The sequence below is a fragment of the Muscardinus avellanarius genome, assembly GCF_963383645.1.
Source record: "Muscardinus avellanarius genome assembly, chromosome: 1".
Classification (NCBI taxonomy): domain Eukaryota; kingdom Metazoa; phylum Chordata; class Mammalia; order Rodentia; family Gliridae; genus Muscardinus; species Muscardinus avellanarius.
Genome location: NC_137786.1, coordinates 239,563,610 through 239,578,569, shown reverse-complemented (window position 1 = coordinate 239,578,569; position 14,960 = coordinate 239,563,610). Strand labels below are relative to the sequence as shown.

Sequence of the window (14,960 nt, the reverse complement as noted above, 5' to 3'; positions counted from 1 at the left end):
GTTCTTCAGGAGCTCTGGGCCAATAACAATCCCTGTTCACCTCCCAGGCCCTGTCCCCCAAAGAGTGACCAGTTGCAAAGGGCTGTGGCACCTGGGGGACCTTAGCGTCAGGCTGGGGAGGGAGCGCAGTGCCTCTTAAGGAGGCAAACACAGGGGGCCACAGGTTCCAGGCTCTGAGCCTAGTGGGGAGCAGCAGCATTTCCTGTTGTTACCGCTGGCCCCCCTCCCCCCACCAGATGGACCTGGGCTTTGGAGCCTGGTGACAGGTGGCTGGCATTGCCCATAGACCGGGACAGAGGCTCCTCCAGTGCCTGGCCCAGCCCTCACCCTTGCAGGGGAAGGGGCTTCATCCTGGAGGGTGCCCCTGTAGTCTCCCTGCCCAGGGCTGAGCCACCAGGTGCATCCTCAACACAGCAGCAGGCTTTCTCAAGCCCCTGCCTGACCACATCCCAGCCCTGCTCAGACCCCTGTGGCCTGGCACTCAAGACCCTTGGGTGATGTGAACCTTGTGTTCAAGTCCCCAAAGAGCTGGAGGGAACAGATGCCCCTCCGGCCTTGGCTTTCTCCATGCTTGCGGGAGCTGGTATTCAATACGAAGGTGCCCAGAGGGCTCTCGTAAGCCCCAAGCGTGCAGTCACTGGAGTCAGTGCTGTGCTACCCGCATCACAGGTCAGGAACCTGAGGCACAGCAAAGCTGGAGCACCCTGGCCAGAGCAAACAGGCAGGCCCTGTAGCAGGGAAGCCCCTGCCCCCAGGCAGCCTCAGCTCCCTGCTCTGATCTGAGACTCCACCTTTCAGGATGGCTCTGGAAGCCCCTCTCCTTCCCTACTTCGGCAAATCCTCCATCGCACACCCAGGTCAACTCTGCACACTCGCCCCTACTGCCCTTCTTGGGCACCCCAGGACCCCTGAGTCTGGCAGCTGGGGTCACCCTGCACTGCCTGCACTTATGTGGTGCCTGCCAAGAGGCACCTACTCTGCCCTCCCCGCCTCTGAGCGTGCTGGGACTGTCCAGAGCCTAGGCACTGCCCACACCGGCCCCTAACCAGCGAACGAACCCCTTCAGGGTGCGCCCATGTGGAAGGTGTCCCCCACCGTGTACAGAGCCCCCAGATGGCTTTCCCGAAAGAGGAAAGTAAAAGGCCTGGGCTCCATGGGGCTGGGTCCAGCTACCCTCAGCCCACAACGACCACGTGCCCTCATCCTGCGCTGGGCCTTCCGGAGGAGGGCACGGCCTTGGCGTGCACGCGCACACACGCACACCCAAGAGCGTGAGCTGGCCGCCCGGGGCGCGGAGGGCGGGACGCGCCGAGGGCCGCAGACACGGCGGCGGAAGCTCCTGCGGCACCAGGTTCTCCGTCCGCCTTGGAAGGCGCCAGGCTGGGGCCAGGGTGAGGTCCAGTGAGCCTCGGCTCCTCGACCCCTGCGCTGTTCCCGAGAGCCACGGGAAGCCACTGAGCCCCTTGGGCAGATCGGAACGCGCAGCCCCGCACCCGCAAGGCCGGAGGGCGCTCGGGCTTCCGGAGACGCGGAGCCGGCCTGGCCCCGAGCCACTTCCTGCGGGCCGCGCTCCGGGCGGGGAGCGCCAGGGTCCCAGCTCCGGGCCTGAGGAGACTCCGAGGGGCGACGACCTCCACTCACCTCCGCCGCTTCAGTCGCGGCCGCCACACCTGCTGCCGGACCTGGGGCTTGCTGGGGGCGGGCCAGCTCACCTAGCCCAGGTGCGCAGCAGCGACAGCCCCAGGGCGGCAGCAGGTGCAGCCCCGCCCCAAGCCAGGGCGAGGGCGGGCCCGAGTGTCCGCTTTATGCCCCAGGCTGGCGCTAGAGATTGTTTTGCGCTCAGTCCGGAGCCGGAGCCCGCAGCCCAGGCCTGGGGACAGGAGTCAAACCGGCCCAACCGGCGGCAGAGAGGCTCAGAGACCCTGAGGGCAGCTCGGCTTTCCTCCATCCCAGGAGCGCCTTGAGGTCTGCCCCTCCTACTTTCCCTAACCTCCAGGAAAGCTGTCTTGACCCCAGTTCCACCTGTAACTGGTCCTGACATCTGCTTCTGCCACCCCAGAGCCCCACAGGTGCAGGAAGGGTAGGACCTCAGTAAGGTGCCCCTTACTTGGAAGTCCACAGCAAACCAAAGGAGAGTCCGGTGGCCTGAGGCTGCACATTCCAGACCTTCCACACTCTGGCCTCGGTTCCCATCTCACCCAGGACAGACATAATCCACCGAAACCTAGGCTCAACACTGCCAAGCTCAGACATCAACACAAACACCACATTTAATTTTATTAGATAAAATCCTTGTGGATGAGAGGAGCCAGGCCCATCCAGAGAAAGCCAGAAAGATGGGCTTGGGCCCCCATCTTCCAGGATGGGGTGGGGCAGGATCTGGGACACCCAGATGTCAGAGGAAGGCCCAGGGACCGTGGGCCAGTTTTCCCACATTGGGATGTGTGAGAAGCCCTCTCCTCCTAATTTTGAGTGCCAGGGTTGCCCCGGGGTCCAAGTTAGGGCTGTGCCAAGCCTGAGCTAGTACAGACGGGTGCAGCAGGTCCACAGGCACACCTGTGCTGTTCACAGATGTCCCCCAAACATACAAAGAACTCCTGTGGCCCCCCCATATGTACAAGGGTCTCCTCGGACCCCACATCTATACACAGCTCCCTTTAATACCTGTTACACACCCACATTTGCATCACATACATGAATCCCGTAAGACCATCCACATGCACCTCCCAACTCCCAGAGCTGCACACACAGCCTTCCTGCAGTCCCAGTACACACAGCCACGGGCAGGGTGGGATGTGAAGGTGGCCGCACCTCAGAGTCTGGGCTTCTGGTGGCCAGCACCTCTCCAGCTGCTCCAGTCGCCTACACATCTGTGCTCCTGGAGCTGAAGCTAGAGGCAGGATGGGTTGGTGGGGACCAGAGGCCAGGCCCCTGCCCAGGCCTGCCCCCACCAGCCAGCTTCTGCCTCCCTAACCACATCTTTTCCCGCAGTGTCCGGTACTTGTCCTCCAGAACCTTGTTCTTCACCGACTGAGGGACATCAGGAACAAACCAAGCAGCAATGAGCTTGATGCACAGGGCGACGTGCTGGGGAGGGGACAGCAAGGTCAGGGCCAGCAGCAGGCCCAGCGAGGCCCGGGACCCACAGGTGTCCAGGGCAGGGTCTATATAGGAGCCCAGCAAGGTCAGGGCTGCACAGAAGGCCCAGCGAGATTGGGGCTGCAGAGGTCCAGAGGACAGGGCGGAGGAGGAGAGCTAGAGCACTACCCTTGCCCCTGCGCAGCCTCCCCCACCCCCCAGTTCTCTTCACCTCAAAGAGGATGACGAAGGCCAGGCGAATGGCCAGGAGGAACCAGAACTGCTCAGATAAGTTGTAGTCATGAGCATTACGGTAGTCCCGGTACCTGGGGAGGGGAAGTACTTGAGGTCAGGGGTCAGGAGTCCAGAAGGCATTCATTGGGGGCAGGAGGGTCCAAACCTGCACTCTGTCACGTTTTCAAAGCCCTCTATCTTGACAGGGTCCTGGAAGTCCTTGGTGTAGAAGACAGACAGGCTGTGGTTGACGTAGCCCTTGAGGCAGCTAGGGAACAAAAGGGAGGGAAATGGGCCCAGTGTGGCCTCCCAGGCCCTGAGGTGCTTCCCAGGAGCTGACCCGTCAGCTCAGTGAGGGCACTCAGTGAGGGCACTCAGTGAGGGGTGCACCACAGATGGCCTCTTCCACTTCCCTGTGTGGGCACACGGGATGCCCAGGCCACCAGCTGCCTTTCCGGCCAGGGGCCGAGAAGCACCTGGAGCTGCCCCGGTCTGCAGGTCAGTCCCCTAGAGAGCCAGAGAGCTGGGTAGGACACTGGGTAGGACTCTTCTCGGCCATCCCGCACTGGAAGCGGGATATGAGAGGTCTAACTTTGGGAGGAGGCCATTCTGCTGTGCCTGCTCAGAGAACAGCTGAGTGGAGACCTCAGCCCCCAAAAGGGCCCAGTCAGTCACCCATGGGCTCCAGCCCAGAGTCTGCAAGGCAGGAAGCACCCCCACTTGGGACCCAGCCTCACTGCAGCCCCAGGAGGCAGAGCAGCGCCCAGCCCCTCCCAGGAGAGAGGGTCAGGCTCCCGGGCTGAGTGGTCTCTGGATGAGCTGAGGCCTTACTCTTGGTCAGGGCGCGCCCCCTGTCGGCACGGGCCGTAGCGGTACTTGTAGACCACTCGGGGGATGAACTCAGAGGTGAAGGCGATGACCATCCCGTTGGCGATGACTGCCAGCACGCCGATGGTCTCCAGGACCTGCAGCCAGGTGCCTGGGCCAGAGCAGTGGAGTGAGGGGCCCCTCACAGCCAGTGGGGTCCCCTGCCAAGGCCCAGGTGGCCATCACAGACAGGGAGCAATTCAGGAGACCCCTTCATCTTTTCCTGAACCCCAAGCCATGTCCAGGATGCTCCAGCCCCTGGAACGAGATCCTGAGCCTGGGCCCAAGACTGGGGTCCACCTTAACACTCTCTCCTCTCCCCACACCCAGCACCCTAGCCCCTCTGACAACTGTCCATCTCAGCGTGGCCATGCCAGAAGACTGAGGCCATTGGCTATTGGTTCCTGCCCCCAGCCCCAGGACATTTTCCCTCACCCCTCAGAGCCATCTCCTCCGCTTGGGCCCCTTAGGGGCTGGGCTCAAAGGAGGGGTCTATAAGGTGCCTCCCGCTCAATCCCCTCCTCAGCAGACTTGGAAGAAGGGTGGGGGCAGTCTGCGGGGTGAGGGGCTGGGGCTGCTATGAGATCGTTTCATTGTGGCCCAGGGTCAGCATCTGCCCCCACGGCCCCGGCCACCCTCCTCAGCCACCCGCCCACAGGGACCCTGACCGATGTCCTTGGCCTTGCGCGGCACCAGCCGCCGCTGCAGCTGCACCATCTTGATGGCGTCCAGGCGGATCTCCACCAGGTTGCTGAAGAGTGCAAGCAGGGGCGCCAGCGGGAAGGCGGCCACGAAGATGGTGGTGAAGCCGTATTGGATCACTGCGGGGCAGGGCGGTCATTCCCGCAGGGCGGTGCTCGGGCCACCCACCCACTCCGGCTGCCCCACGTACTCATCTCCATAAACTCGTCGAACAGGCTGAAAGTGGTGACGGGGTTCAGGCGGTAGTTGCGCTGCCAGTCCTGGAGCTGGGCGTCACAGGGCCCGCGGCCAGGCACGCAGGCGGGCATGGAGCGGCACTTTTGGGCCAGCCACCTGTGGGCGAGGAGGGGCATGGGGCGACGGAGGGGCTGGGGAGCGGGTATCGGGGTGGGGCCGGGGTGCTCACGGGCGCAGGGCTGGGGGGTGGGCATCGGGGCGGGGCCGGGGTGCTCACGGGCGCAGGTACTCCATGCAGTTGCTCAGGGTTTGTTTCAGGCCCATGATGATGGCCATTTGCACGAACAGGTCCATCATGCAGCCACTGAGATGGCACTGTGGGGGGCAGCAGTCAGGAGGAGCTCCAGGAAGGGAGGACGTGGGCAGGGACAGCCCTCAGGACAGAAGGACCCACCTCCTCCAGCTTCCATAGGCCAGCCAGGCGTGTGGACTTCCCAGGGTGACCATTGATCCTAGGGAGGAAAGAGGCTTGGCAGGTGGTGGGCTAGCACCCTGCCTCTGACGGGGCACGGCGGTCAGTCAAGGTGGAGGAGGGACAGTGGAGGAGCAGGTGGGCCCACCTCTCCAGGTGCTCAGGCTGTGTGGCAGAAGCCCAGGTTCACACAGGCCCACGATTCAGCCCAGTCACACACATCCTAGACAGGGTCTGCTGGGCCCCCCGCAGCAGGGACTGCACACCGTGTTCCTTTGTGCTTAAAATCACCTACTTAGCCAGGCATGGTGGTGCACGCTTGTAATCCCAGCACTTGAGAGGCAGAGGCAGGAGGATCACACAGGTTCAAAGCCAGCCTCAGTTAATTAGTGGTCTCTCGGCAATTTAGTAAGGCCCTGTTTCTAAATAAAGTAGAAAATAGGTCTGGGAGTCTAGCCCGGAGGTAGAAAAGCCCCTGGGTTCCATCCCCAGGACCACTGAAATCATCTGCTTTCTGTACAGGATAAGCTATCTGAAGCCAGTGGCGCTCGTGTTTGATGGTGCGATCCTAGAGACTCTCTCACCGTAGCCCATGGTAACTATGATTTAACACAGCGCTGGAAAGGCTTGCAAATCAGAAAGAGAAATATAAAATATAACTAGTATAAATCTGCAAAGGGAAAAATTACTGTTTCAGGAAATATGATTACAGACCTAGAAAAGCAAATTAAATCTACTGAAAACCGAATGATAAATCAACTGCTGAGTGTCCAAAGCGGACGCAGAGCGGCGTCCAGCTACGCTGGCCTTCCCTAAGAAACAGCACTTAGGACTACAGCTGGGGAAAGTCTCAGACACAGACACCAGCAAGAAGGCTCCATAAGCCGGACATGGGGCGCACGCTTATAATCCCAGCATTCGGGAGGCTGAGACAGGAGGATTGGGGTTCATGGACAGCCTCAGCTACTTAGTGAGGCCCTTGCAACACAGTGAGACCCTGTTTCAAAATAAAGAATAAAAAATAGGGAGAGGGTGTAGCTCAGAGGTAGAACTGGGTTCCATCCTGAGTACTGCAAAAAATATGTATATTATAATAATAATAAATAAATAAGGCTGGGGGTATGGCTCAGAGGTAGAATGTCTCTGGGTTCAATCCCCAGTGCAACACATACACATACACACACACACACACACACACACACACACACACACGAGAGAGAGAGAGAGAGAGAGAGAGAGAGGGGGGGGGGGCAGGGTCTTGTTTGTCACAGCAGGTAGTAGCCCCCTAAAGACAACCACACCCCGGTCCCTGGGGCCTGGGGCTCTGCTGTCCTACCCCGCAAAGGAACGTCATTGACAGGGCAGACAATGTGTGCAGGTTGCTGGCCAGCTGACTTTAACCAGAGCTTCCCCTGGGTGACCTGTGAGTGCCCGTGTGACCACAGGGTCCTGATCAGAAAGAGGGGCAGCCAGGTGACAAGGACTCTGCCTGGCATGCTGGCTCTGGAGATGGAGGGCCCAGGAATGCAGCCTCCGAGGCTGAAACAGCAAGAGAATGGATTCTCCCCTTGAACTCTGGAAGCAAATAGCCTTGCTGACCCTTGCTCTCAGCCAGTGAGGCCATCTAGGGCTCTGGCCTACACAACTGGAAGATAATACATTTGTCTGTGTCGTTTAAAAACAATGAGCTGCCGGGCGTGGTGGCGCACGCTTGTAATCCCCGGGCTTGGGAGGCGGAGACAGGAGGATCTGGCAGGTTTGAAGCCAGCCATGCTGGCTTACGACCCTGTTTCAAAAAAAAAAAAAAAAAAGTATAAAATAGGTCTGGGAGTGTAGCCCGGGGGAAAAAAGGGTTTCCAGGAACCCCAGTACCACAGGAAAAACAAAAACAAAAAACCAAAAATAAAACAATGAGCTGAGCCGGGCTTGGTGGCACACGCTTGTAATCCCAGCACTTGGGAGGCTGAAACAGGAGGATCACGCAGGTTCTAAGCCAGTCTCAAATACTTAATGAAGCTCTCAGCAACTTAGTGAGACTTGTTTCCAAATAAAATTATATAATAGGTCTGGGAGTATAGTACCAAAAAATAATAATAAATAAATAAAAATAAACCCACTGAGCTGTGGTCATTTTTACGGCAGCAATAGAAAACTAATACAGTATCCATGCCAGTTATCTCTAAAATTCTCCCTAATTTTACCACAGTCTTAAGCAACATCCCACAGAACTTCAAGGTACTTTGACAGAATGATTCTGAAGTTCTTAAGAAGAATAAATATATAAATAGCAACTTTAAAATGAAATGAAAGCCAGGTGGGGTGGCACACACCTGTATTCTCAGTACTTGGAAGGCTGAGACAGGAGGATCACAGGTTTGTAGCCAACCTCAGTTATTTAGTGAGGCCCTCTGCAATTTAGTGAGACCCTGTTTCAAAATAAAAAATAAAATAGAGCTGAGGATGTAGCTCAGAAGTAGAATGCTGTTGGGTTCAGTCCTCAGTACTGAAATAAAATAAAATATAGGACCAGGGTTAGAGCTCAGAAGTAGAATACCCCAGGGCTCAATTCTCATTACTGTAAAAATTAAAAAATTAAAATAAAAACAAGTAAATAAAAATAGCCAACCATGATGGTGCATGCTTGTAATACCAGTACTTGAGAGGCTGAGACAGGAGGATAGTGGCTTCATGGCTAGTCTCAGTTACTTAGTGAGGCCCTCTGCAACTTAGTGATACCCTATTTCAAAATAAGAATAAAAAATAGAGCTGGGGGTGTAGCTTGGAGGTACAATGCCCCTGAGTTCAATCCCCAGGACAATAATAATAATAATAATAATAATAATAATAATAATAAGAAGAAGAAGAAGAAGAAGAAGAAGAAGAAGAAGAGGAAGTGAAAGGAAGCACAGCCAATGACAGGGAAGGCCGTGCAGCCCTGTTCAGTGCTGCCGGGCAGCCACCAGTGCCCACAGCCCAGGGGCCCACACAGACAATAGAGGCAGCCCCTTGGGCCAGCGGGCCTCCAGGGGCAAGGACGCAGGTCAGGCAACGAGGAGCACAGGGACAAGAAGACCAGCTTCCTGCCTTCGCCCTTACAGTGAAACAAATTCCTTAGGAATCAAAGGTGTGTTTAGAATTTCAAAACCATAAACATCTAAAGGAAATCTCGGCTGAGCACATTTCTGGCCTGGGAAGACCTCTTTGAGTGTGGCTAAGCACGGCTAAGGAACATCAGGACCAACCTCACTGCTCAGGAGACGCTCTGCCTCCTTGTCACAGAAGCGAGAGACGCCCCCAAGCCTCCCTCCTCTGAGAGCCCGCTGCAGAGGGCACGGTGGGTACAAAGCAAGCATGGCTCAAGCTGGGCGTGGTGGCACATGCTTGGAATCTCAGCATTTGGGAGGCTGAGACAGGAGGATTGTAGGTTTGTAGCCAGCTTTAGCTACTTAGTGAGGTCCTCTGCAACTCAGTGAGACCCGGTTTCAAATAAAGAATAAAAAATAGGGCAGGGGTGTATCTCAGAGGTCAAATGCCCCTGGGTTCCATCCCCAGACCCGCAAAAAAAAAAAAAAGTTCCAATTACTTGCAAAGTTTACATCGACTGAGGCTCAACACCCCCAAAGGGCCTGAAATGAAGACCCTCGGGGCATGTCCACAGAAAGAGCAGGTCTGACAGCTTACACAGCAGACCGTGCTTGTTGGGAACGTGTGCATGTAGAACGCAGAAGCCTGGGGGCCGGAGGGGGAACAGGCACTCTGCGTCGGCTCGCCACACTGAGCATGAACAGAGGGGAAGCAAGAGGCTGAGGGCCGCACCTGCCCAGGACGAAGGCGATGTAGATGAGGGAGGAGAAGTGTGCAAAGAACTGCATCGTGAAGAACTTGCTGGTGAACTTGCTCTCCCGCTCCGAGAAGGTCCTGGGCTTCTCTGGAACAAGATGCGTCATCCCTCACCCAGCCCTCGGACCCCGGGCGGGCGCCCGAGACCCGAGCCGCTGGCCCACAGGGACAGCAGGGAGCGCCCTCTCCTCACAAGCTCCAGGACCCGCGGCCCGAACCCTCCCCGTGCCCAGAGAGGGCGGCCTTCCTCACCGAAGTTGCAGAGCTTCAGGGCCACCCACTTGTTGACCTGGGGAGAGGCGGCATCAGTGGGTGGCTGGCCTGGCGCAGCCCCCTGCCCCCGCCGCCCAGCCCACCTTGGTCATGATGACGATGGTCAAGTAGTGCACCAGGGCCCCGGTCACCACCACGGCCGTGGTCACCTGCTTCTCCAGGAAGGACAGGGTGCCAAGGAACGCGGCGGCTAGCACGCGGTACACCACCAGCACGTGAGCCATGCCGATCATGAGGCAGATCTGGGGAGGGTGGCCGTGAGCCGGCTCCCAGGGGCCACCCCCCACCCCCCCCACCCCGCACGGGCCTCCGGATACCATGAACAGGGACAGCACCAGGATGACCGTGCTGCGCAGGTACGAGTGCTGGTGCGGCCGCAGCGTGTAGTCCGGGCAGTTGATGAGCTCCAGCGCCATCTCCTCCTGGGGAGGACCCGACACACCGCTCAGACACGGGGAGAACTTGACACACAGCTCAGACACGGGGAGGACCCGACACACCGCTCAGACACGGGAGGACCCGACACACCGCTCAGACACGGGAGGACCCGACACACCGCTCAGACACGGGGAGAACTCAGACACACCGCTCAGACACGGGAAGGACTCAGACACACCGCTCAGACACGGGAGGACCGACACACCGCTCAGACACGGGAGGACCGACACACCGCTCAGACACGGGGAGAACTCAGACACACCGCTCAGACACGGGGAGGACCCGACACACCGCTCAGACACGGGAGGACCGACACACCGCTCAGACATGGGAGGACCCGACACACCGCTCAGACACGGGAGGACCGACACACCGCTCAGACACGGGGAGGACCCGACACACCGCTCAGACACGGGAGGACCGACACACAGCTCAGACACGGGAGGACCGACACACAGCTCAGACACGGGGAGAACTCAGACACACCGCTCAGACACGGGGAGAACTCAGACACACCGCTCAGACACGGGAGGACCGACACACAGCTCAGACACGGGAGGACCGACACACAGCTCAGACACGGGAGGACCGACACACAGCTCAGACACGGGAGGACCGACACACAGCTCAGACACGGGAGGACCGACACACAGCTCAGACACGGGAGGACCGACACACAGCTCAGACACGGGGAGAACTCAGACACACTGCTCAGACATGGGGAGGACTCAGACACACCGCTCAGACACGGGGAGGACCCGACACACAGCTCAGACACGGGACACGGGGACACGGGACTCAGGCATGGGACAGATCTAGACACAGATAAACTTCACACATGGGACATGGGACTTGGGCATGGGACACGTCTAGACACAGAAATGCCTCAGACACGGGACACGGGACTCAGGCATGGGACACATCTCAGACACAGATACACCTCAGACATAGAGACACGGGATCAGACACAGGAAATGCCTCTGACATGGGATATTCCTCCAGACACAGGCCTCAGACACAGGCACAGCTTAGGCCCGGACACAGCTCGGAGATGGGACCCGGGTCACAGGAAGGACACAGGTCACAGGCACCGCCAGCCCCGCCTACCTGCTCTTCATCCCACCCGTACAAGTCCCAGTGCATGACAACGCGGGCTCGCTGCCGCTTCCAGATCTCCAGGAACACGGTGGCTGCAGAGGCAGGAGAGTGTGACTGGAGCCTCAGGGCCTGGGCTGGCCCCTCCAGCCTCAGGGTGTCCAGCGGCGACTCACCCCACAGTGCCATGAAGATGGCGAAGGCTACGGTGCCCTCGTTGTCAAAGAGGTGGGTGAGCTGGGGAAAGGGCAGTGGGCTTCGGGCTGGGCCTCCCCTGTGCCCCCAGGAGGGAAGGGAGGGCGTTCCCACCTGCAGGCAGAGGCCTCACTCGCCCTCCCGCAGCCCGGGGGCCAGGGCAGCAAACCTTGGCAAAAGTGCAGGTGTCTGAGAGCTTCTGGTAGCTGCGGCTGTGGTCGCCGAGCGGACACATGAGGATGTGGTGGGCTTCACAGATCTCCTTGCTGGGGTGGAGGACGGGGCTGGCACTGGCCCTTCGTGGACACAGCGCCCAGCACCCCCATGGTCCCAGGCCCCGGCCCACCTGATCTGGCTGGCATCAAAGAGGGCAAACCCACTCAGAAAGATGATGAGGCCCACCAGGGAAGCGGGCACCAGCATGTAGGTGTACCAGCCCAGCCAGGCGAAGTAGAGGGCCACCTTCTCCCCAAAGTAGTTCCTGCAGGAAGCTGCCCCATGAGACGCACTCGCAGGCGGGCGGGCGGCGGGCGCGCAGAGGAAGGCCGTGGGGCCACGGGCACGGGGCGTGGTCTGGGCGCCGGTACCTGATGTCATCGATGGGCTGCTCGCGTACCATGTTTCTCCACTGGGCCCATTTCTTCTTCAGGTCTTCCTCCCCCTGGGCCAGGGCACAGTGAGAGCCTGCGGCCTGGACCCCTGCCTCCGGCCCCTCCAGCCAGCCCGCCCCTCACCTTGTGCAGGGGGAACATGGCCTCAAAGATCCCGTCCTTCACCAAGTCCTCGAAGGTGTCTGGGGGTGACGAGGTCGAGTCAGAGGGCAGGGTGCCAGTGGCCTGTTCTCACGCCACCAGCCGCCTGCCCGTCCATCCGTCCTCACCACCAGCCTGCGTCCGGGTGTTCAGGATGACGAAGTTCACAATTCGAATTCTGAAGCCCAAGAGTGAGGTCAGGATGGCCCCAGGAGACCTCGGCAGAACGGGCCCCACCAGCTAACCTGCCCTTGAGTTTGGCCGGGGCCAGGACCTGCCTGTCCTGGTGGGGCCCCCAGCCCACTGGCCTGGCCAGAGGTCAGAATCCACGAATCACATGAAAGTCCTCCCCTGCTTAGGCCTGCCCCTGGGCCCCTCCCTTACACCTGTGCTCAGTCCTGCGCAGGCCTCCCAGACACCCCCGCCCCGTGAGCTCCATGCCGTGTCCCTCGCAGGACACAGAGAGCCTTTATGGGCACAAACCCTCCCTGCAGCCTGAGGCTCAGAGAGGCCGAGTAACTTGCTCTAGGCCACACAGCCAGGCATCTGAATGCAAAGCCACACTTGGGCGCATCCATTCCCTGAGACATGGCCCCCTCCCAGAGATGTGTGCCCCCAGCTTGCCCCTCTTGCCCCGCAGCCTCCGTCAAGGTGCCTCCGCTCCTCTGACATTGCCTCGCTCCTCCCGGAGACCAGCCAGTTCTCTGCCCACAACACACCCCTGTTGGCTTGTTATTATATTCCAAAAGCATCCTTTGCTAGTGACAACTGAGAGGCCCCAGCCGGCTCTGAGGGGCTTGGCCAGGGCAGGTGATGGGGAAGGGGGAGGGAGGGGAGCTGGTGTGCCCGGGGAAGTGGGTGCCTAGGGACATAGGCCTCGGAATCTGGGTGCCTGGGAGGCCGTGACATATGTCCAAGGAAGGGCTCTTAAGATGGAGAGGAGGGACTGGTGATGGCCTCGGGGAAGGATGGCTGCACAGGGCCTCTGGGCCTCTCCAATCTTGCCCTCCCTTCAGAGCTGGCTTTGATTGTGTTCCACGAACACTATCACATGCAACCTTCAGAACACTCCAAGAGAACTGTCATATGCAGACTGAGGCATGGCGGTACGTCTGACGCCTGCGGTCTCCACCTGAGACCACAGAGTGCCAGCCCTGCCTCTGTGGCAGCTGGAGTCTCCGATGGACCAGGAGCAGGGAGGGGGAAAGGGGGTCCTACTGGCCAGGGCTCTGGGTGCCGCCTCTCACCGCGTGGTGGCTGGGATGCTGGTAGGCTTGGCTGGCTCGGCTCTGGAGACAGGACCCTCAGGCTCCATAAGCAAAGTGCAGTACAGGTCAAAGATCCTGCTGTCTGCTCGGATGCCAAAGAACACCTGTTTCTCGTCCTCCACCATCTGGGGGTGCAGCCACACAGGACCCTCTGTTACACCTGGAACCCACTGTCCCTCGCCCTGCAGCGGGGGCACAGCTCGAGTCCCATCCAAGATGTCATCTCCAGATGATAAGACCGCCGCCCACCAACCAGGCAGCAGTCCACCTTGAAGTGGAAGCCCTTGCTCTCAAGCTCTGCCAGGAACTGCCGCTGCCGCTGCTTCTGCTTAAGTCTCCACTGGGTTAGATGTCCAGCCACGAGCACATAGTCCCACTGCTCGGAGTCTGCAGTCTGGAGAGAGGAGGGTGGGGCAGGAGCTGCAGGGGTGGAGGGTGAGGTGCGGGCAGGCTCAGCAGAGGAGGGTGAGATATGGGGCTGGATATATGCAGGACAATAGGAGTAGCTCATGGGACCAAGCCTGGAAGGTCCAGCAGACTACCTCATGGTTGCTGATATCCATCAGCGGGAAGCTGTCCCCATCTGTCCCCACCAGGATCCGGACACTGTCCTGGAAGAGCAGACAGAGGGATGGGTGTCACCCAGGAGCAAGAAGGCTCCTTACTGGTCTTTCCTGCAGCCACTGAGTGGGTGTGTGGGCTCCAAAGGGGTAACACATGCCCTCCGAGCTACACCCATAAACCTATTTTTTATTCTTTATTTTGAAACAGGGTCTCACTAAGTTGCGGAGGGCCTCACTAAGTAGCTGAGGCTGTCCATGAACAGCGATCCTTCTGTCTCAGCCCCCCGAATGCTGGGATTAAAAGCATGTGCTACCACACCTGGAATGATACAGTTTTGGGGGGGGTTTGTTTGGGGGAGTTTTTGAATCCAGGGCATTCTACCTCTGAGCTACACCCTCAGCCCTTTCTATTTATTTACTTATTTATTTTTATTTATTTATTTTGTGGGTCTGAGGATGGAATCCAGGGTCATTTGACCTCCAAGCCACACAGTCTGCCCTATTTTTTATTCTTTTATTTGAAACAGGGTCTCACAGAGTTGCAGAGGGCCTCACTAAGTAGCTGAGGCTGTCCGCAAACCACGATCCTCCTGTCTCAGCCTCTGGAATGCTGGAATTGCAAGCGTGCACCACCACGCCTGGTTTTATTTACTTGTTTGTTTGTTTGTTTGTGCGGTACTGGGAATGAAACTCTGTGGCATTCCACCTCTGAGCTACACCCCCAGCCCTATTTTTTATTCTTTGTTTTGAAACAGGGTCTCACTGAGTTGCACAGGGCCTCACTAAGTAGCTGAGGCTGTCCGTGAACCACAATCCTCTTGTCTCAGCCTCCCAAATGCTGAGATTACAAGCATGCACCACCACTCCCGCCTCCCTTTTTATTTTTTATTTTGAAACAGGGTCTCGCTAAGTTGCTGAGACTAGCCTCAAACCTTCAGTCTCCCCATTTCAGTCTCCCCAAAACTGGGACTATAGACATGCATCACCATGCCCGGCCATAACACAC

The 14,960-nt window shown here is 58.6% G+C and overlaps 1 protein-coding gene across 1 annotated transcript; it reads right to left on the bottom strand.

Moving 5' to 3' along the window:
- Positions 1-1,712: 1,712 nt before the first annotated feature.
- ANO9 (anoctamin 9) lies at positions 1,713-14,110 on the bottom strand (the record flags this gene model as incomplete). Its single annotated transcript, XM_080694007.1, has 24 exons — positions 1,713-1,870; positions 2,952-3,087; positions 3,311-3,404; positions 3,479-3,580; positions 4,144-4,291; positions 4,848-5,000; positions 5,072-5,214; positions 5,336-5,433; positions 5,513-5,570; positions 9,347-9,458; positions 9,623-9,659; positions 9,727-9,885; positions 9,961-10,065; positions 11,189-11,271; positions 11,353-11,413; positions 11,541-11,637; positions 11,718-11,852; positions 11,959-12,032; positions 12,106-12,164; positions 12,252-12,301; positions 13,371-13,516; positions 13,645-13,785; positions 13,934-14,002; positions 14,057-14,110. 24 exons carry the CDS (start codon positions 14,108-14,110, stop codon positions 1,713-1,715), a joined length of 2,472 nt encoding a protein of 823 aa, XP_080550133.1.
- Positions 14,111-14,960: the final 850 nt, after the last annotated feature.